We start from the raw sequence: 20,939 nt of genomic DNA, 5'->3' as shown, positions 1-20,939 counted from the left end.
GTTCTATACTCTAGTGGTTATTAGCTTCTGCATGTGTATTTATATATACGTTTAGGTTACTGCTTTATGAGACATTGCATACTACTAGCTTGTGTTGTTATGACTCTACTTGAGTTAGAATTTGGGCACTGTAGTATCCTTCTGTGTTATATCTTAAGATTTCGATTCTTTCCTTCCTGCTGTTTTAGGAGCTTTTAATATGAGCTGTGCTTTTTTTTTTATGTTGTTGGGTGTCTTCATATATACCTTTGTTACCCATTCATATTTAAGAAAGATAACTGAAGGGACGCCTGAGTGGCTCAGCGGTTGAGCCTCTGCCTTTGGCTCAGGGCATGATCCTGGGATCCGGGATCGAGTCCCACATATGGCTTCCCTGTGGGGAACCTGCTTCTCCCTTTGCCTGTGTCTCTGCCTTTCTCTCTGTGTCTTTCATGAATAAATAAATAAATCTTAAAAAAAAAAAGATAACTAGGTATGTGTTCTAGGTATTCTTGGATGTTGTGAAGTTTTTTTTTTTTTTTAATTAGTATTGTCTCAGATGGGACTCCTTTTTTGCACCATTTTCTAGGGTAGTAATGGTAAAACAACTTACACTTTTCTCATTAGATTCACTAGCCTTTTTGCCTGTGGAACTTATAAAAGAGTGAAAAGGGATACCATTATCAGTGCTTGAAAACTATGGCTTTATATAATTTTTTATCCAGGGGAGAGCTCTGGTGTGTGGGTAGAGTACATAAGTTGTCTGTATTTTTCTGACTGGTTGATGACTGACAAATACATTTATTAAGAGTATTCAGGGGAAAAAAAAAAGTATTCAGGGAAATCCTGTGTTTTTATTTTCATACCTCCTGCTGTCCATCAGATCTAGTTCTCTGAGTCCAGTATCTTCCCCAGTTATATTGGGAAGGTTAACTTATTTCCTCTGCTGCTCACTCACAAATTACCCTGAGCTACACCTTTCTCTACCTGTACACTTTAAAATATATTCCCTTCATTTTAGTCTTTGAAAAGTTTGTTGTAATCTAGTTATCTATTTACTCATTTTCTTTATGGGTTTCTTTTCATTCTAAAATACAGTAATGATTGATTCACTTCTAGAAAAGATGAGGGAATTCTCACCATTTCTTTTCTCATTTTCTGTGTTTCTGTTTTTACTTTATTTGTACCTTATCAAATTATATGTTTTAAATTTTACACTAGAACCGTAGTTTCTATAGTTGTTCAGGGCTAATTTTGTATTTAGGTATATGACTCACTACCAGTCCATTTTCTTCACTGTGTCTCTCATCGTGGATTAATGAATATTTATTCCTGTGGATTTCACTGAGTAGCCTTTGTTTTCCCTAAAGAGAAATTTGTGCATGGTCTGTTCTGGGTTACTACACACTTGAGATGTCTCTTTTCTTTGTACTTGAAGTGTTTGACTGAATGTAAGATACCGAAGCTACTTCTCAGAACTTTGTAGTAGATATGATTAGTAGTTGATTGTTCTCTGAACAGCTTTTTAAATTTTTTTTGCTTTTATTTTTAATATTTTATGTAGATATGTATATATCCCACCTTTTCTTTTTAAAGTTTATTTATTTATTTATTTATTTATTTATTTATTTATTTATTTATTTATTTATTTTTTATTATTTATGATAGTCACAGAGAGAGAGAGAGAGGCAGAGACACAGGCAGAGGGAGAAGCAGGCTCCATGCACCGGGAGCCCGACGTGGGACTCGATCCCGGGTCTCCAGGAACGTGCCCTGGGCCAAAGGCAGGCGCCAAACCGCTGCGCCACCCAGGGATCCCCTAAAGTTTATTTTTTAGTAATACCTACTACACCCAATGTGGGGCTTGAACTCATGACCCTGAGATCAACAGTCACATGCTTCTGATTGATCCAGCCAGATGCTATTAGCCCACTATTTTTTATTGGCAGAATTTTTCTCTCATGCTGTTTTCATGTGTTAAGTAATCATTTGATGTGTTTTTGTTTTGTTTTGTTTTAATTTGAACTTGTTTTGAGTTTTGGGATGTTGCCTTTTAACACATATAATTACCTTTTCTCCTATTTTTGTTTTTAATTTTTTTATTGTGGTACAAATATATATGTTAACATAAAATTGAACACTTTAACCATTCGTAACTGTACAGTTCAGTGGCATTAAATACATTTAGTGTAGTATAACTATCACCAGAGTCTGTATCCAAAATTTTGACACTATCTCCAGCAAAGACTCTGTACCCATGAAACAATGTCAGTTTTTCCCTCTCCCAAGCCCTTGGTTTCTTCCATTCTGCATTCTATCTATATGAATATGCCTATTCTGGGTACCTCAAGTAGAATCATAAAATATTTACTAATAATTAAATTTGAATATTTAAAGTCAATTTAAATAAATATGACTAAATATTCCATTGTTTGCATATACTACGTTTAGTATATTCATTTTTTTAAAAAAAATTTATTTGAGAGAGAGGAAAAGAATGTGTGGGGAGGGACAGAGGGAGAGAATCTCCAAGCAGCTTGATGCCACAACCTATGAGATCTCTACCTGAGCTGAAACCAAGAGTCAGATGCTCAACTGACCAAGCCATATAGGCATCCCTAGTGTATTCATTTCTACATTCATGGACATTTGATTTGCTTCTTCCTCTTGGCTATTTATTTTAAGTAATGCTTTTATGAATGTGAATGTACAGGCATACATATGAGTCCCTGCTTTCAGTTCTTCTGTATATATATGCTTAGGGTTAGAACTGCTGGGTCATAGGGGTGTCTGGGTGGCTTTATCAGTTCAGTTTCTGACTCTTGATTTTGTCTTGGGTCATGATCTCAGGGTTGTGAGATTGAGCTCTGCATTGGGGCAGCACTGGGAATAAACTCTGCTTGGGATCCCCCTTCGCCCCCTGAGTGTTCATGCTCTCTTTCTCTTAGGAAAAAAAAAATTGCTGTGCCATATAGTAATTGTCTAATCTGAGTTACTATCAAACTTTGTTGATAGTGACTAGTATTTTACATCCCACCCAGAATAGAAGCGGATTCCCATTCCCATCCTTGCCAACACTTGTTATTTGCCTTTAAAAAAAAAAAAAATTGGGGCTGTCCTGATGGCCCAGTGGTTTGGTGCTGCCTTCAGCCCAGGGTGTGATCCTGGAGAGCCGGATCAAGGCCCACATTGGGCTCTCTGCATGGAGCCTGCTTCTCTCCCTCTCCCTCCGCCTGTGTCTCTGCCTCTCTCTGTCATGAATAAATAAATAAAATCTTTAAAAAATAATTTAGGTGCTTTCTTCAGCAGCACATATACTAAAATGATTGGCATAGCCCTTGTGCAAAGATGACATTCAAATTTGTGAAAGATTCCTTATTTATTTATTTATTTATTTATTTATTTGAAATGTTCCATATTTAAAATAAATAAGTAGATAGGTGGATAAATATTTAGTCATCCTAGTAGTGTGGTGATAGCTCATTGTGGTTTTAATTTGCATTTATTTGCATTTCCTAATGACTAATGACTTGAAACACTTTCATGGGCTTATTGGCCATTTGTATATCTTTTTTTTGAGAAATGTGTACTCACGACCTTTTTCCTTTTTTGTATTCTGTTGTTTTAGAAGTCTTTTTGGTCAAGTTTAACAGTATTTTTTACTTTCTGGATATTAATCCCTTATCGGATATATAATTTACATATGTTTTCTCCGACTCTGAGTTTTCTTCTGTTTTCTTTGAAATATCCTTAGATTCTGAGGTGCCTGGCTGGCTCAGTTGGTAGACCATGGGATTCTTGATTTCGGGGGTGGTGAGATCAAGCCCCACCTTGGTAATAGAGCTTACTTAAAATAATGATCTAAGTATCTTTAGATGCACAGAAAGTCTTAATTTTGATGAATTTCAACTATTCATTGTGTTGCCTGTGTTTTTGGTGTCTTAGTGATGAGACCATTGCAAAATCAAATGAAGGTTCTCCCCAGTGTTTTCTTAGCAGAGTTTTATGTATTTATGTCCTGAGTTTAGGTCTCTTATCCATTTAGAGTTGATCTTTGTATATAGTGTAAGATAAATATATACCTTCATTTTTCAATTTGTGAATATTCATTTTTCTCAGCACCTTTTGTTGAAGAGGCTATCCTTTCTCCGTTGAATAATCTTGGCACTGTTATTGAAAATCAGTTGACCATTCATGTGAAAGTTTATTTCTGGGTGTTATACTCTGTTGGTCTACTATCCGTCCTTCTGCTAAAACCTACTTTTCTTGTAAGTTTCACTGATTTGTTGTTGTTGTTGTTTTTGAAGATTGTTTTTGCTTTTAGAACTCCTTGCAGTTACCTGTGAATTTGGGGCTTTTCCATTTCTAACCAAAAAGGATCTTGGAATTTTGAAGGGATTGTGTTGAATCTGTAAATCACTTTGGGTAGTATTAACGTTAAGTATTCTATCCATGAACGGGAGGTGTCTTCTCATTTTTTTAAAATCTAATTTCCTTCAGTCTTTTGTAGTTTTTTTCAGTACAGAAATATTTTACCTTTAAAAAAATTATTTATTTGAGAGAGAGAGAGCATGAGCAGGGGAAGGGGCAGAGACAGAGGGAGAGAAGGAGAGAAGTGGACTCCCTGCTGAGTGCAGAGCTGGACATGCGGCCCAGTCCCAGGGCCTTGAGATCATGATCTGAGCCCAAGTAAGACGCTTAACTGACTGAGCCACTCAGGTGCCCTTCACTTCTTTTGTGAGATTCATTTTTAAGTACAGTTGATCCTTGAACAACACAGGTTTTTAAACTGCCTGTGTCCACATACATGTAGTTTGTTTTTAGTAAGTACCGTATACCACTGTAAGTATATTTTCGCCTAAACTTTTCTTAGCATTTTCTTTATTGTAAGAGTACAGTATATATTAGATACACAAAATATGTATTAATTATTTTTTATCGGTATACTGGTTAAAGGTACTGGTTTATGTTACTGGTTAGACTTACGGTCAGCAGTAGGTTTTTGATAGTTGCGTTTTGGGGAGTCAAGGTTATATTCTGCTTTTTGACTGCATGGGGGATCATTGCCCCAAACTTCTGTGTTGTTCAAGGATCAATTGTATTTTATTCTTTGTATGCTATTATAAATGGAATTAATACCTTAAATTCCTTGTCAGATAATTCATTGTTGATATATGAAAACATAGTTGAATTTTGCTTGTTGATCTGTACTGTGTTTCAGTGTCTATTTGATTTTTTTTTTTTAGCTCTACTAGCTATTTATGTACAGGTTTTTCTATATTTAGGATTGTGTTATTTTTCAGTAGTTTTACATCTTTTCTAATTTGGATACATTAATTTTTTTTTGTGGGGGATGGAGTCTAATAAATCTGGCTAGAATTTCAGTATAGTGTTGAATAGCAATGGTAAATATGAGTGTCCTTATTTCAGATCCTAGGGGAAAATCAGTCATTTATCATTGAGTATGCTGTTGGCTGGGCAGTTTTCATAAATATCCTTTATCATGTTGAAGAGTTTCTTAGTTCTGAGAATTTTTATCATGAAGGAGTGTTGGATTTTGTCAGATGGTTTTTTTTGGCATCAATTAAGATGACCATGTGGCTTTTTTCCCATTGATTAATATGTATTAGAGTAATTCTTTTTTTGAACCATGTTTGCATTCCTGGGATAAATCTTACTTGGTCATAGTGAATAGTCCTTTTGGTATAGTCTTAGATTTGATTTGTTAATAGTTTCTGGAAGACTTTTTGTCATTTATGAGATACTGTGTAGTAATTTTCTATTCTTATGAAGATCGGGTCTCCTAGGACGAGTTTGGTATTTCCTTCTGTTCAGTTTTTTTGGGAGGGTTTGTGAAGGATTGGTGTTAATTATTTATTATATGTTTGTTAGGATTCTCCAGTTAAGCCATGCATTATATATATTTCCTTGTTGAGAGTTTAATTTCTGATACAATCTCTTTATTATAGGGCCTACTGACTTTTTTTTTATTTCTTCTTGAGTCAGTGTAGGTAGTTGGCAAGAAATTCATCCCTATTTTCTAGGTTATCTAATTTTTTGGTGTACTATTGTTCATAGTATTCTCTCTCTCTCTCTCTCTCTCTCTCTCTCTCTCTTTTTTTAAGAAGATTTTATTTATTTATTAATGAGAGACACAGAGAGAGAGAGAGGCTGAGACACAGGCAGAGGGAGAAGCAGAGGGAGAAGCAGGCTCCAGGCAGGGAGCCTGACCTGGGGACTTGATTCCGGGTCTCCAGGATCAGGCCCTGAGCTGAAGATGGCGCTAAACCGCCGAGCCACCAGGGCTGCCCTGTTCATAGTATTCTCTTGTTTTTTGAATCTGTAAGTTTGGCAGTAATATCCCACTTGCATTTCTGATTTTTTTTTTTTTTTTTTAGCTATTTATGTCTTCTCCCTCTTTTTTCATTCTAGCTAAATGTTTGTCTTTTAGAAGAACCAACTATTGGTTTTGTTTTCTCAGTTGTTTTTCTAATCTGTATTTTATATATCTTTGCTTCTTTGATCTTTATTTCTGTTCTTTTAGCTTTGGGTTATAAAGTATACTTATTATATCTTGTATTGAACCTTTTATAAGTAAATTATATCACTTTTTGTTAATATTTAAAAAACACTGTAGGCAAAAGGAAACCATGTAAGTTTATCCTCTGAACCATTTTTAAGTACTAATAGTAACTATATTCATATTGTTGTATAACAGGTCTCTCAAACATTATCTTCTTCCAAAACTGTACTCATTGAAGAACAAAGGGGCACCTGTTGGTAAAGCATGTGACTCTTGATCTTGAGGTTATAAGTTTGAGCCTCATCCTGGGCATAGAGTTTACTTAAAAATTAAATTAAAAAATCCAGTAAATCATTGAACCACCATCAACTTCCCTGTTCTCCTTATTCACAGCTCCTGAAAGCCACCATATTACTGTTCTATCATTTTGACTCTATATATTTTATTAGTGGAATCCTATAGTATGTGTCCTACTGTGACTAGCTTATGTCATTCAGCATAATGTCTTCATGGTTCACCCATGTTGTAGCATGTGACAGGATTGCCATTCCTATAAGGCTGAATTAGAACCCACTGAATATAAATGCCACGATTATTTGTTGATGGACCTTTAGTTTGCTTTTTGCTTTCATCTTTTGACTGTCCAGTGAATATAGGTGTGCAAGTATCTCTTTGAAATTCTTTTATTTACTTATTTATGTGTAAATGTATGTTTATAATCTCTATGGCCACTGTGGGGCTCAAACTCATGACCCCAGGATCAAGAGTTGCATCCTCTTCTGAATGAGCCATCCAGCCCCCCCCCCCCCCCCGAAATCCTACTTTTAACTCTTTTGGATATATACCCAGAAGTGGGATTGTTGGGTAATGTGGTAAGTCTCTTTTTTGTCTAGTAACCTTTCAAAAATTTAAAGACTATCTTGTTTGATTTTAGAATAGTCAGCCCAGCTCTCTTTTGCTTATTTGCACGGAGTATCTTTTTCCATTCTTTAACTTTTAGCCTATTATGTCTTTGGATATATGTTGTGTTTCTTGTAGACCACATACAGTTGTATCATGTATGTGTGTATATATATTTATATACATATGTTTTGTTTAGATTTTGTTTCTAGAGAGAGAATGAGGTAGAGAGAGCATGCCTGTGTGAGTAGGCGGAGGAGCAGAGGGAGAGGGACAAGCAGATTCCCAGCTAATAAGCACGGAGCCTGATGTGGGGCTTGAATTTAGGACTCTGAGATTATGATCTGAGTCAACATCAAGAGTTGGATGCTTAACCACCTGAGCCACCCAACTGCCCCGAAACCATTTATATCTAAAGTAATTCCTTGGGGACCCTGAGTGGCTCAGTTGATGGGGCATCTACCTCTGGTGCAGGTCATGATTCTAGACTTCTGGGAGCAAGCTCCACGTCAGGCTCTTTGCTCAGCAGGGAGCGTGCATCTCCCTTTCCCTGCTGCTCTGTTTACTTCTGTGCGCTCTTTCTCTGTCAGATAGTCTTTAAAAAAAAAAATTCCTCAAAGAGTGATTTACTTCTGCCATTTTTCTGTTTCTTTTCTATATTTCTTATAGTGATTTTGTCCATCATTTTTTTTTTTATGGCCTTTTGTTGTTTCTAGTTGATTTTTTTTGTTTGTTTGTAGTTTGGATTCCCTTTCTCATTTCTTTTTTGGTATATTCTATAGATAATTTGTGTTTAACATGGAAATTACATTTAATATCTTGAGATTGTTATAGTCTAATTTGAATTTGTCAACTTAAGTAGTACACAAAAATTATCCTCCTGTGTAACTCCTTCTCCCTCAGTTTTTTTATTCATACAACAGATGTCAGCTTTATACATTGTGTGCCCAGTTATGTAGATTAGTAATAATTCTTTTTGCTTTTGTCTTTGAAATCATATAGCAAATAAAAGGTGGAGTTACAAATGAAAACAATACTAGCTTTTAATTACCTAGGTATTTATCAGAGGTCTTTATTTTGTCACTGTTTAGCTTCTTTTCATTTCATTCTGAAGGACTTCTTTAGCATTTCTGGCAGGGCAAGTCTAGTTGTAGTAAACTCCTTTAGCTTTTGTTTATCTGGGAATGTATTAATTTCTTCCTGATAGGACAGTTTTGCCAATTAAAGAATTATCAACTAAAGGTTTTCTTTCAGCCCTTATCATCCCACTTCCTTTAGTTATCAAAGTTTTTAATTAGAAATTAGCTGATACTTTATTGAATATCTCTTGTAAGTGGTGGGTTGCTTATCTCTGTTTTCAGCATTATTTTACTGTCTTTGTTAACAGTTTAATTATAATAAGGTTGGTCTAGGTCTCTGAGTTTACTTGGATTTGTTGAACTTGGATTTGTAGATTCATGTCTTCTATCAAATTAAGATGTTTTTCAGCCACTATTTCTTAATATATACTTTAAAAAATAAATAATTTAGTCATAAGAGACCGAGAGGCAGAGACACAGGCAGAGGGAGACACAGGCTCCTTGCAGGGAGCCTGATGCAGGACTTGGTCCTGGGACTCCAGCATCATGCCCTGGGCCGAAGGCAGGTGCTAAACTGCTGAGCCACCGAGGCATCCCTATATTTCATCTTTTATGTCAAAATTAGGTTGTGCATATTTACTCTGATATAACAGAAGAGAGTTTAGATCATTTTTGCCTGAAAAATAAAAGGTTAGTGTTTTTGAATAGAGAAATGTACATTTTCTGATAGAATTTTTATGCATAGAAGATAAACTTGATACCTCAGATTTTTACTTTTGGAACTCTCAATTTGGTAATTACTGGCTTATTTGTTGCATATCTCGATTTTGTAGTTTGTAGCTTTATGGCTACAAAAGACATTTTACACGATGTAGTATTTAGTAGTCACTCGTAAATGTTATACTCTCTCTCTGTCTCTCTCTCTCTCTCACACACACACACACACATACTCTCTCTCTCTCTCTCTCAATCACTCTCACTCACTCACTCACTCAAGATAGACACCCAGAGCTTGAGCAGAGGTATAGGGAGAAGAAGGCTCCACACTGAGAAGGGAGCCTGATGCCAGGCCTGATCCCAGGACCCTGGCATTATGACCTGAGCCAAAGGCAGATACTTAACTGACTAAGCCACTCAGGCACCCCTTTCTCTCATAATTAATCCGTGTAGTATAAGAAAGGAGACTTTTTGTCTCTTAGTTTATTAGTATATAGACCTTTATTTTAAGGGAGTTTCTATTGTGTACTCTAGTAAAATGAACATCTTATATGAATATTTCATAACCGTTTAATGTAAGAAATATAGTACACTTAAGATAATAGCTTGGTTAGTTCTCCTAATTGCAATTTATTATTTTATTTGTTACAGCTTATGTTTTAATACAGTTCTTATTTTGTTTTTAGCTCAGTGATACGTCTATAAATTTAATTGGAATCCTCTATACTTGGATCATGGACTTCCTTCTTGTTGGAAAATTAAGCTTGTGGTTGGTTTGAATAAGATATAGTTTTGCTTGAGTGGAATTTTACTCTCACATTTTGTGTACTGCCATTTATGACACTTGGTAATTAGCATTTTCCCAACATATTAAAAAATATTAACTGTTCCAACTGCTTTCTTTTAAATTGCAGGACTTTTTGGGTGTCAGCTTACTTATAGTGTAATTAGTTTTGATTATTGTCTCTACCTTTATTTTCTAGTTGAAACATTGTAGTCGTTATATCCATGACTTGTTTCCTTCACTCATCAAGAATCTTGATCCAGTACCACTTAGACATCTCCTTAATCTGGTCTCAGCTCTTGAGCCAAGTGTTCATACTGAGCAGGTAATATGTTCAAACCATAATGGTAAGGTTTGTTTGTTTTTTTTAAGTGAAAATTTGTGATTCAGGTAACTTAATTTGTAGGTTATTACTGTTGGCATTTCATTTAGGCAAAAGGATATTAAATTTGTTTTGAAACACTAATTTCAATCTCTCTTTTTTTAAAGACATTGTACTTGGCATCAATGTTAATTAAAGCATTATGGAATAATGCACTAGCTGCTAAGGCTCAGCTGTCTAAACAGAGTTCCTTTGCATCTTTATTAAATACTAATCTTCCTATTGGAAATAAGAAAGGTTAGTAAAGTGTAATGTATTTTTTATAAAGTAAATTTTCTAAAGTTTATCATTCAAATTTGAAGTAATTTCTGTTCAGTATTAACTTCAAAATAAGTTTGAAATGGGATTTATCTTGTTTGTGAAGGGGCTAATAAATTGGAGTTAGCTAATGTTTTTGGTTTACCCTTTAAATAAAGAACAGTAATGAAGTTGTAGTAGTAGATTTTCTCTCATTAGTGTTCTTCCCTTGGTAGGGGGCAGTTGTTTCATAACAGCTTTGGAGCTTTTGATTAGAAAACAGATAACATGCTTTGTTTTAGAAATAATTTTGAGAGCACAGTATAATGGCACATTTCTGTGTTTTCTAAATCAAAAGTTGTCTACCACTTCAGGTGTTTTGTGTGTGCTTTTCTATGTATAGCTTTCCAGGGCTTTTTAAAACCATACCACCTTTACCCCATTTTTTTTTTTTTTAAATCTCCTGACATCATATACTATGCATTTCTTAGGATTTTCTAGTCAGTCACCTACAACTACTGCAGGTGTTAGGGACTTAAGTTATTTCAGGTTCCTCAGTCTGTATCTTGTTGTTATGTAATAATAATAAGAACAATTGATAATCTGTTCCAAAGAAGCTTAGTCACTTAGAATATTTCCCTCCTGTTTTTTTCATTTTCCTTCAGAGGAAGAAGAGCTCAGGAGAGCAGCTCCATCACCTTGTAAGTTGAGCCTTAGAAAATGCATGGCAAGATGATGTGTGTTTAGATTTCACAATCGTCTAGAATTAATTTTACATATTTGTTTCAAAGCCATGAAGTTTTTTCTTGAGCAGATACAAACCCTGAACTGGTTTTCCATTTTACTTTCAATTGAGATCATGTTTATCCTCTTTAGAAATAATTGGCAAATGTTAACATATTCCCAGATTATGTTTTGGACTATTTAGAGTACAGCTTTTGTAAATAATCAAATTATTATGTCATTCTGATAAAGCCATGTTAATTCAAATAGGAGTAAAAATAAAAGATCTATTTAATACAGGGTCACCTGCAGCTAGTCCTCAAAGCAGTGATAACAGTGATACCCATCAGAGTGGAGGCAGTGACATTGAAATGGATGAGCAACTTATTAATAGAACGAAACATGTGCAACAACGACTTTCAGACACAGAGGTATGAAAACAGTCCCCCCCCCCCCACTTTAACAAGATTTTTGGATTTGGGGGTTTCTGCCATGTACATCCTTTTTTTTTTTAAAAAAAGATTTTATTTATTTATTCATGAGAGACACAGAGCGAGGGAGAGAGGCAGAGACACACAGGCAGAGGGAGAAGCAGGCTTCCTGCAAGGAGCCCAATGTGGGACTCGAACCCGGATCCCCAGATCACACCCTGAGCCGGAGGCAGACTCTCAACCACTGAGCCACTCAGGCATCCCTATGTACATGCTTTGAACTGGGAATATAAACGTCCATATTCAGACTTTTCTTGTAAATAGTTACTATTGAGGTTAAGTTTTTGTTGGTGTTTTTAATTCTTTTTGTATTTCTTAAAGGGCTATGTCAAGATTGTGGCAGCCTTTAAATAGTACAGTGTGTTAATGTCAGTTACTTGTTTACTAGTTTAAATGTTTATTTAAATCTGTTTCTTTGTAAATACAGGAATCCATGCAGGGAAGTTCTGATGAAACTGCCAACAGTGGTGAAGATGGAAGCAGTGGTCCTGGTAGCAGTAGTGGGCATAGTGATGGATCTAGCAATGAGGTGAATTCTAGCCATGCCAGCCAGTCAGCTGGGAGCCCTGGCAGTGAGGTACAGTCAGAAGACATTGCAGATATTGAAGCCCTTAAAGAAGATGATGAAGATGATGATCATGGTCATAATCCGACTAAAAGCAGTTGTGGTACAGATCTTCGGAACAGAAAGTTAGAAAGTCAAGCAGGCATTTGCTTAGGGGATTCCCAAGGCCCATCAGAAAGAAGTGGGACAAGCAATGGAACAGGAAAGGACCTGGTTTTTAACACTGAGTCAATGCCTTCAGTAGATAATCGTATACGAATGCTAGATGCCTGTTCACACTCTGAAGACCCAGAACATGATATTTCAGGGGAAATGAATGCTGCTCATATAGCACAAGCATCTCAGGAATCTTGTATTACACGCACTGGGGACTTTCTTGGGGAGACTATTGGGAATGAATTATTTAATTGTCGGCAGTTTATTGGTCCACAGCATCACCACCACCACCACCACCACCATCACCACCATGATGGGTAAGTTTCCTTAAAAATAGATAATATTGGGGTGTCTGGCTGGCTCATTTGGTTAGAGCACATGCCTCTTGGTCTCAGGGTTGTGAGTTTAAGCCCCATGTTGGGTACAGAGATTATCTAAAAAATAAATAAAATCTTTAAAAAGAATAAAGCTTATATTTCCTTTAGGGAAGCAATTACAGCTTGTATTCATTCAATTAGAATATATACTAGATTAGTGCTAATAGGAATATAATGTAAATTCAGATCCATGCTGCAAGTATGTAATTGCTAATTTGCTTCTGAGCATGTTTTAAAAAGCAAAATGAAATAGGTGACATTAATTTTAATTATAAATTTATTTAAAGCAGTAATTTCTAAAGTATCTCCACATGTAAATCAGTATAAAAACAAGATATTTTTCTTTCTTTTGTACTAAGGCTTCAATATTCTGTGTATGTTTTATATTTACAGCACATCTTTGTTTAGATCAGCCACTTTTCAATGTGTGGAGTGACCACATCTGGCTAGTGGCTATCATATTGGACAACACAGATCTAGATCTTCAGCTACTTGTAATAATTGCCTAAAAGCAGACATAAAATTGCTTGTGGAAACTTCCATTTACGTGTGATCATGAAAAGTGAAATTTTACACACATACTAATTTCAGGGTACTAATAAGGATGAAGCCTTAGCATAAAGCTTTTTGATTATATGTAAAATATATTTATAATTAAAAGTAAGTGGTTCTGTCACTAGGTGTTACAAATGTTGAGCAAAGTACTTAATTTTTCTGTCAGTCTTTTTCTCATCTATAAAATAGGAACAATAATACTTACCTCTTGGGTTTCAATGTGAACATTTTATGGGCTGATAAGATTGGAACATAACAAAAGCTCAATAAATGTTAGCTGCTATTTATTACTGCCATTATAAGTAGTAATATTTGAATTGATGATGATAAAATATAAATATGTGGATTATCAGGATGAATTTTTTTGGACTTGACAATTTGCCAGGCTTTTCAGAATTCAGTATGCTTGTTTGGAAGAACCACATGTCCATATATATTAATACTATATTTCTTTTGCCTTTATTTCTTATTACTAACCCATTTGAGTTTAAGATATCATCTCTCAATCTTGGCAGTGTTGACATTCTGGGTCAGAAAATTCTGTGTTTTGAATTTACAGCAATCTGAATGAATTGTAGGATGCTTAGCATCATCCCTAATCTCACTCTCTCTCTAGATGCCAGCAGCATCTCCCAAGTTTTGATAACCAAAAGTATCTCTAAACGTTGCCCAGTGTTGTCCCCCTGGAGACCAAAATCACCTGTGACTGAGAATCAGTGGTTTATAGTCTGACATTATACATATACACATTCGAAGTTCTTCCCAGGACAGCTCAGGGGCAGACAAAGCAATTAGTTAAACTGAGGTCAGATACATGCATTTTGACACATTGCAATTCTTTAAGTTTTCATACCTGCAGCAGTTCCCTGCTTTACAATGCCTTGAATGATTAAATTTTTCATTTCATTTTAGCACTTCACATAGTCTCTTTGTAAGGTACCACTTGTGAAACTCTAATCCTGACCTCTTCTCCTCTCCTCTCCTCTCTCCTCTCCCTCTCCCTCTCCCTCTCCCTCTCCCTCTCCCTCTCCCTCTCCCTCTCCCTCTCCCTCTCCCTCTCCCTCTCCCTCTCCCTCTCCCTCTCCCTCTCCCTCTCCCTCTCCCTCTCCCTCTCCCTCTCCCTCTCCCTCTCCCTCTCCCTCTCCCTCTCCCTCTCCCTCTCCCTCTCCCTCTCCCTCTCCCTCTCCCTCTCCCTCTCCCTCTCCCTCTCCCTCTCCCTCTCCCTCTCCCTCTCCCTCTCCCTCTCCTCGCCATCTTTAAAGTACCCAGTATGATAGGTTTCAGAAGCAAATGCTGGTGTCCCTGGGTGGCCAGTTATTTGGGATCTGACTCTTGATTTCAGCTTGGGTTATGATCTCAGGGTTGTGAGATCAAGCCTGGCGTTGGGCTCTGGGCTTAGTGGCAAGTCCGCTGGAGATCTTTCTCTCCCTCTGTCCCTTCTGCTTGCATGTGTGTGCGATCTCAAAATTTTTTTTTAAAGTGAGTGGTTAATAGGTATTTATTGTTTTAATAGATGTTTGTATCATATAAAATTCTCCTGGCTGATAACTACATCTAGATTGTAGCCTTAAATTGAAGTATTTTCCTGGTAGTAACTTCATTTGATTCTACAGTTGTAAGAATTTTAATGATTCAACATTGTGATTTGAGGTGATAAATTAATTATGTAACAGTGAGTCAACTGATCTCTAAAATTACTCTTTGAGTTTGTTTTTGTGAGGTACGTTGATGGGTCAGACATTATGTGGGTATATTGTATAATGTACAGTTCTGACAATGTGGGCCTCTTAGTTTTGGTAAAACTCATAATATTGTTACAAAAGAAATGTGGATTTGTTTTAGACTCTGATGTAACTTGTACTGAATATTTTGAAAGACAGTTTTTGTGATTCACAAGGTGTGTTTAACTTTGTGCTTTTCTCTGTGTTATAGGCATATGGTTGATGATATGCTAAGTGCAGATGATGTCAGTTGCAGTAGCTCCCAGGTCAGTGCAAAATCAGAAAAAAATATGGCTGATTTTGATGGTGAAGAATCTGGGTGTGAAGAGGAACTAGTTCAGATTAATTCACATGCAGAGCTAACATCTCATCTCCAACAACATCTTCCCAATTTAGCCTCTATTTACCATGAACATCTTAGTCAAGGTAAGGTTCCATAGTAAGTAAAGTATATTACTTTCTTTAAAACAGAAGAGCAATTTATACTCTTAAAAGGATTTAACATTTAATGATACGCAAATATTTTTGCCAGGTAACTTTCATGTGGTTAGTTTTCTTTCCTAGGGAATGAAGTTTTATGAATACTCTATCATGAATATAAAGGATGCACTTCCATCAAGAGATATTTAGCTAGGAAAGGAAATAATATATATAAAATTATGACTGCATTTTAGAAAATACATGGCTGTTTTAAGTTGTATATTTAGAAATCTCAGGAGCCTAATTGAGATTACACAGGGTCCTACATTGTATGAGTCCATTTATGTATAATGTCTAGCGTAGTCAAATTTGTAGAGAATAGAAAGTACAATAGTGGTTGCCTGGGGTTAGGAGGAAATATCGGAGAGATAACTGCTAAAGGGCGAGGTGTTCCATCTGGAGTGATGGAATTGTTGAAAAAAAAGATGGTTTTAATCACTTCAAATCAATCTAAAAAAATAGGATATGACCATACTTGGATTAATGGAGGTTAGATGAGTTAAAGAATAATAGAACAAAGAGGAGAAAAGAGAGGCAAATTAAGAGGGAAATACAGTTTTAGAATTAACATTTTAAAGGTCCAGCCTCCTGAAACTAATGGAACATTGTGTGTCAGGTATACTTCAAACAAAACAAAACAAACAAAAAATGGGTATGTACATTAAAAAAATAAAGTTCCAACTTCATGCTTTGTAAGGTACTATCAGCACTACTAGTCTAGGAAATGGGTTTTGGGATGCCAGTACACTACAGACTGAGTAAACCTGATGGATTAAGTTTATATTGAAAAGCCGTGATCAAATTTAAAGATTCAACCTGTGGACTTTGGCAACAACTTACTGATTTCATTTTTTTTTTTAACTTACTGATTTCAAATGTTACTTGTGCATAATATAGATTAGGATACCTTGACTTTTTTATTGTTGTCTTATTGTATTTACTAAATTTTCACCACTCTATTTTTAATCATTTTTCCCTTTTATTTAGTATTATATGTATTTTTTAGTATATGAAGTGAGAAATTGAGCAGAATTATTATGTGTATTAATGCTCTCCAAGTCTACTTTGTAATACTGTATACTATAAAGAACTGTTTAAAAATGGGCCTGGATGGCTCAGTCAGTTGAGCGTCTAACTTGTTTTTGCTCAGGTCATAATCTCAGGATTGTGAGATCAAGTACTGTGTTGGGGTTCTGTGTGGAGTTTGCTTAAATTCTTCCCTATATCTCCCCATCTGCCCTTCCTCCTACTCCTGCAAGTGTTCACTTTCCCTCTTAAATAAAATCTTTAAATAAAAATTGATAAAGTTTAGAATAGTTAAAAGAAGATACAGAAAATTGGTCAGTAAATACATGAGAATGATACTCAGTATCTCTGGTTACCTGGGAAATGCCAATACCACAATGCAGTACCACTATATACCTACTGGAATGGGTAAAATTAACCGACTGAGCCACCCAGACACCCCTGGAATGGGTAAAATTAAACACTAATCATATTAAATGACACTAAGGATGTAGAGCAACTGGAACTCTCCATTGCTGTTGAGGAGCATAAAACAATACAGCCAATTTGGAGAACTATTTTACCAGTTTCTTATAAAGTTGAACTTGTATTCTTCATATGACTCAGCAATTCCTATCCTAGGTATTTACCTGAGAAATGAAAACACATGCCCACAAAAAGATTTGTACGGTGAACATTCATACCTGTGCTGCTTATAAGAACCTCAATTGGAATTAACTGGTAGATTAACAAATTATAGTATGTTCACATCGTGTATTAGTACTCATCAATAAAAAGGAAAGAACTACTAATACATGCAGCACAATGGATAAATATCAAAAAACATCAAATGATGTTTTTGATCTAAGCAAATGAAGCTACCAGAGAGTAGTACATACTATTTATCCCTTGTAGATAGTAATGGCTGAAATCTACTTAATGATTATTGAAGATTTGGTGGTAGGGAATGATTGTAAAAGGTCCAAAGGAAATTTTGGGGGTTAATAGAAATGTTCTATATCTTGCTTATGTGTTTATATTTTAATAAAATTAGTTTAAAACTAAATGCCCAGGGGATCCCTGGGTGGCACAGCGGTTTGGCGCCTGCCTTTGGCCCAGGGTGCGATCCTGGAGACCTGGGATCGAATCCCACGTCAGGCTCCCGGTGCATGGAGCCTGCTTCTCCCTCTGCCTGTGTCTCGGCCTCTCTCTCTCTTTCATTGAGTGCCTATCATAAATAAATAAAATTAAAAAAATAAAAATAAAACTAAATGCCCAAACCAACAAAACCTCTAAAAGATAAGCCAAAGATTGGAAAAAATATTTACAAATCATATATCTAATAAAGGGCTTGAATTCAGAATATATAAGAACTTTCACAAATTAGTAATTTAGCAAATAATGTACACAAGTGATAGCACCTGAAAAGATACGAAACATCATTAGTCACTCTAGGGAATTGAAATTTAAAACCTTAATGAGATTCTACTGTACACCTGTTAAAATGGCCAAAATGAAAAAGTGTGACCATGGCAACATATGTGGGGATGTGGGGGAACAGGAACTGGTACTCTAACGGACTGTTAGTGGGTAAGTAAAATGGCACAATCATTTTGAAAAAGTTTGGCAATTTCTTCAGATGTTAAACACACATTTATCCCGTGAATCACCAATTCCAGTTTACCAAAGAGAAAGGAAAGCATGTGTCCGTAAATTGACTTGTTACATAGACATTTATGGCAGCATTAGTCATATTAGCCAGAGACTAGAAACTCCCAAGTGTCCATTAACTGTTGAATATAATCCAAATATAGTATTTCCACATAATAAAATATTACTCTGTCATAAAAATGAAGGCACTAGTGATACGGCTTTGACATGAATGTACCTCAAATATTTTCTGAGTGGACAAATTTAGACCTAAGACCATACATATTGTATGATTCCACTTACATAAAACTTGTAGAAAAGGCTAATTATGGGAATGGAAAAACAGATTAGGGCTTGGGAATTAATTTTAGGGTGGTGGAAGTGTTTTAAACCTTATGGTAATAATGGCACAATTCTTATTTTAATGAAATCCATGTGTATGTAGGATTCAGTGGGGAAGTTTCAGGGTAAAGCAAAACTGTTTAAAAAGACAAGCATTTTTGCTTGGTAGAACCAGTGAGAATTTATTTACCATGGCCCTCAGCACCTGAATTATAATAGTAGAATCTTTTTTTTTTTTTTTTGAATAATAGTAGAATATTTGAATTTAATTGAATGTTATGGGTAAATCATCTCCAATTTTTTTTAATGTAGGGATATAAAACACTATACAGAAGATAATATAGAAGAATGTTCTTTGGCCATAGAATTATTTCCAGAAAATTTTCTTTATGCTTAATTTGGGTTTCAAGCAATTACACTGTTCTCTCGACATGCATTAGAAATAGTGAAAAGACCAACAGAGGAAAAATCTTAACTTTAGTTTTATCAAACTCTGAACAACACTGTGGTGTTCAACAAAGCAACTGTTGTGTTAATCTTGTATTTTTATTTTTATACTTCGGATTTGTTAATATTATGAATGCTGTAATTCACAATTTCTATCAGTTGCATTCCTCTAGCACATGTTATATTTTGCCCTTTCAGGACCTGCTGTTCATAAACATCAATTCAACAGTAATGCTGTGACAGACATTAATTTGGATAATGTTTGTAAGAAAGGAAACACTTTGTTGTGGGATATAGTCCAAGATGATGATGCAGTAAGTTACCTACTAGAGCAAAAAGATGACAAAATTACAGCAAAGATGCAATCAGAATAAACAGTAACTTTGTGTGTATACATTTTTTTGTAGGTTAATCTTTCTGAAGGATTAATAAATGAAGCAGAGAAACTTCTCTGTTCCTTAGTATGTTGGTTTACGGATAGACAGATTCGAATGAGATTCATTGAAGGTTGCCTTGAAAATTTAGGAAACAACAGGTAAATGGGAATTAAAATTTTTTTTTAAATATATATTAGAGTTTATTTTGTGTATTCTGTACTTGACTATATGTGGTGGACTCATAGCTTTTAATGTACCATTACCGATCTTTTTTTTTTTTTTAATGTAATTGTGCATTTCCTGTTAGGTTTGAAGATTTTTACCTCACATGATTTTTTTGTTTTTTAATCAGTTGTCTTTCAGCACTTTTGCCACTCTTGATTAGATATCCTCCCAACAGAAACAAAGTAATAATACTTAGTTTCTCCTTGTTTTGGGGAACATAGTGGTAACTGCTGTGTTTCCAAACTACACTTGAATATTCTTAAACTGTCATATATAAAAGAACCTAATAAGTAAAATAAATGAAGTTAAATGTAAGCTGAAATATATTTTGATAATGATGTTGTTCTTCCACATGGGTTAATCTTTTGTGTCTTGACTTTACAATGATGTGACCATCATTCACTACGAAACTAACATTAAGTTAGTCAGTTGAATAGAAATATTCTAATAGTTTAATTAGAAAAAGTATTTGTGATATTTTCCACTTTTTAAAGGGCTATATAATTTTAACAATCACAATTTGTTTTTTTTTTTAAATTATTTATTTATTTATGATAGTCACACACGGGGCGGGGGGAGAGAGAGAGAGAGAGAGGGAGAGAGAGAGAGGCGCGCAGAGACACAGGCAGAGGGAGAAGCAGGCTCCATGCACTGGGAGCCCGACGTGGGATTTGATCCCGGGTTTCCAGGATCGCGCCCTGGGCCAAAGGCAGGTGCCAAACTGCTGCGCCACCCAGGGATCCCAACAATCACAATTTGTATCAATTTCCCATATGTGCATCTGTACACCTTATGGCCCAGTAGTTCCACTGCTAAGTGTGTATGTTACAGAAGTACATCCAGACAATTACCAAAAGGTACATTCAAGAATGTTCGTAGCAGCATTATTCAAAATAACTAAATAGTGTTTATATAATTATCCAAGTGCCAAAACAGATTAGAAAGAAAAATTGTGGACTGTTTATTGAATGAAATTATAGCAGTAACATTGAATGAACGGTGGCTGCATGGAATAGTGTGGCTGAATCTCACAAATACAGTGTTGAACGAAAGAAGCCAGATATAGGAGAATATATCACTATTATTCTGTTTATGTAAAGCGTAAAAACAGGAAAATGATAGTATTTAGTAGTCAGGATAATGGTTACTGTTGGGTTTTTAGTGACTGGAAAAAAAAAGGACACAATGAAGACCAGAAGTATGAAAGTATGAAGAAGTATGAAA

General features: G+C 35.5%; 1 protein-coding gene and 1 pseudogene across 2 annotated transcripts in view; both read left to right on the top strand.

Annotated features, from left to right (window-relative positions):
• USP34 (ubiquitin specific peptidase 34) overlaps nucleotides 1-20,939 on the top strand; it is a 248,230-nt gene that overhangs the window by 99,906 nt on the left and 127,385 nt on the right. The window contains exons 11-18 of one of the 2 annotated variants that reach the window (XM_055329092.1): nucleotides 10,182-10,307; nucleotides 10,472-10,601; nucleotides 11,267-11,302; nucleotides 11,625-11,755; nucleotides 12,243-12,853; nucleotides 15,401-15,615; nucleotides 19,312-19,427; nucleotides 19,521-19,648. In XM_055329092.1, the coding sequence (XP_055185067.1) occupies nucleotides 10,182-10,307; nucleotides 10,472-10,601; nucleotides 11,267-11,302; nucleotides 11,625-11,755; nucleotides 12,243-12,853; nucleotides 15,401-15,615; nucleotides 19,312-19,427; nucleotides 19,521-19,648 (1,493 nt within the window). The remainder of the gene's footprint in view (nucleotides 1-10,181; nucleotides 10,308-10,471; nucleotides 10,602-11,266; nucleotides 11,303-11,624; nucleotides 11,756-12,242; nucleotides 12,854-15,400; nucleotides 15,616-19,311; nucleotides 19,428-19,520; nucleotides 19,649-20,939) is intronic. The other variant, XM_055329090.1, reaches the window with a different exon arrangement.
• Nucleotides 3,273-3,362, top strand: LOC129512284 (U6 spliceosomal RNA; annotated as a pseudogene).

Source organism: Nyctereutes procyonoides, unplaced genomic scaffold (assembly GCF_905146905.1).
Source record: "Nyctereutes procyonoides isolate TBG_1078 unplaced genomic scaffold, NYPRO_anot_genome, whole genome shotgun sequence".
NCBI classification, from domain to species: Eukaryota; Metazoa; Chordata; class Mammalia; order Carnivora; family Canidae; genus Nyctereutes; species Nyctereutes procyonoides.
This window is presented reverse-complemented; position numbering and strand designations above follow the sequence as displayed.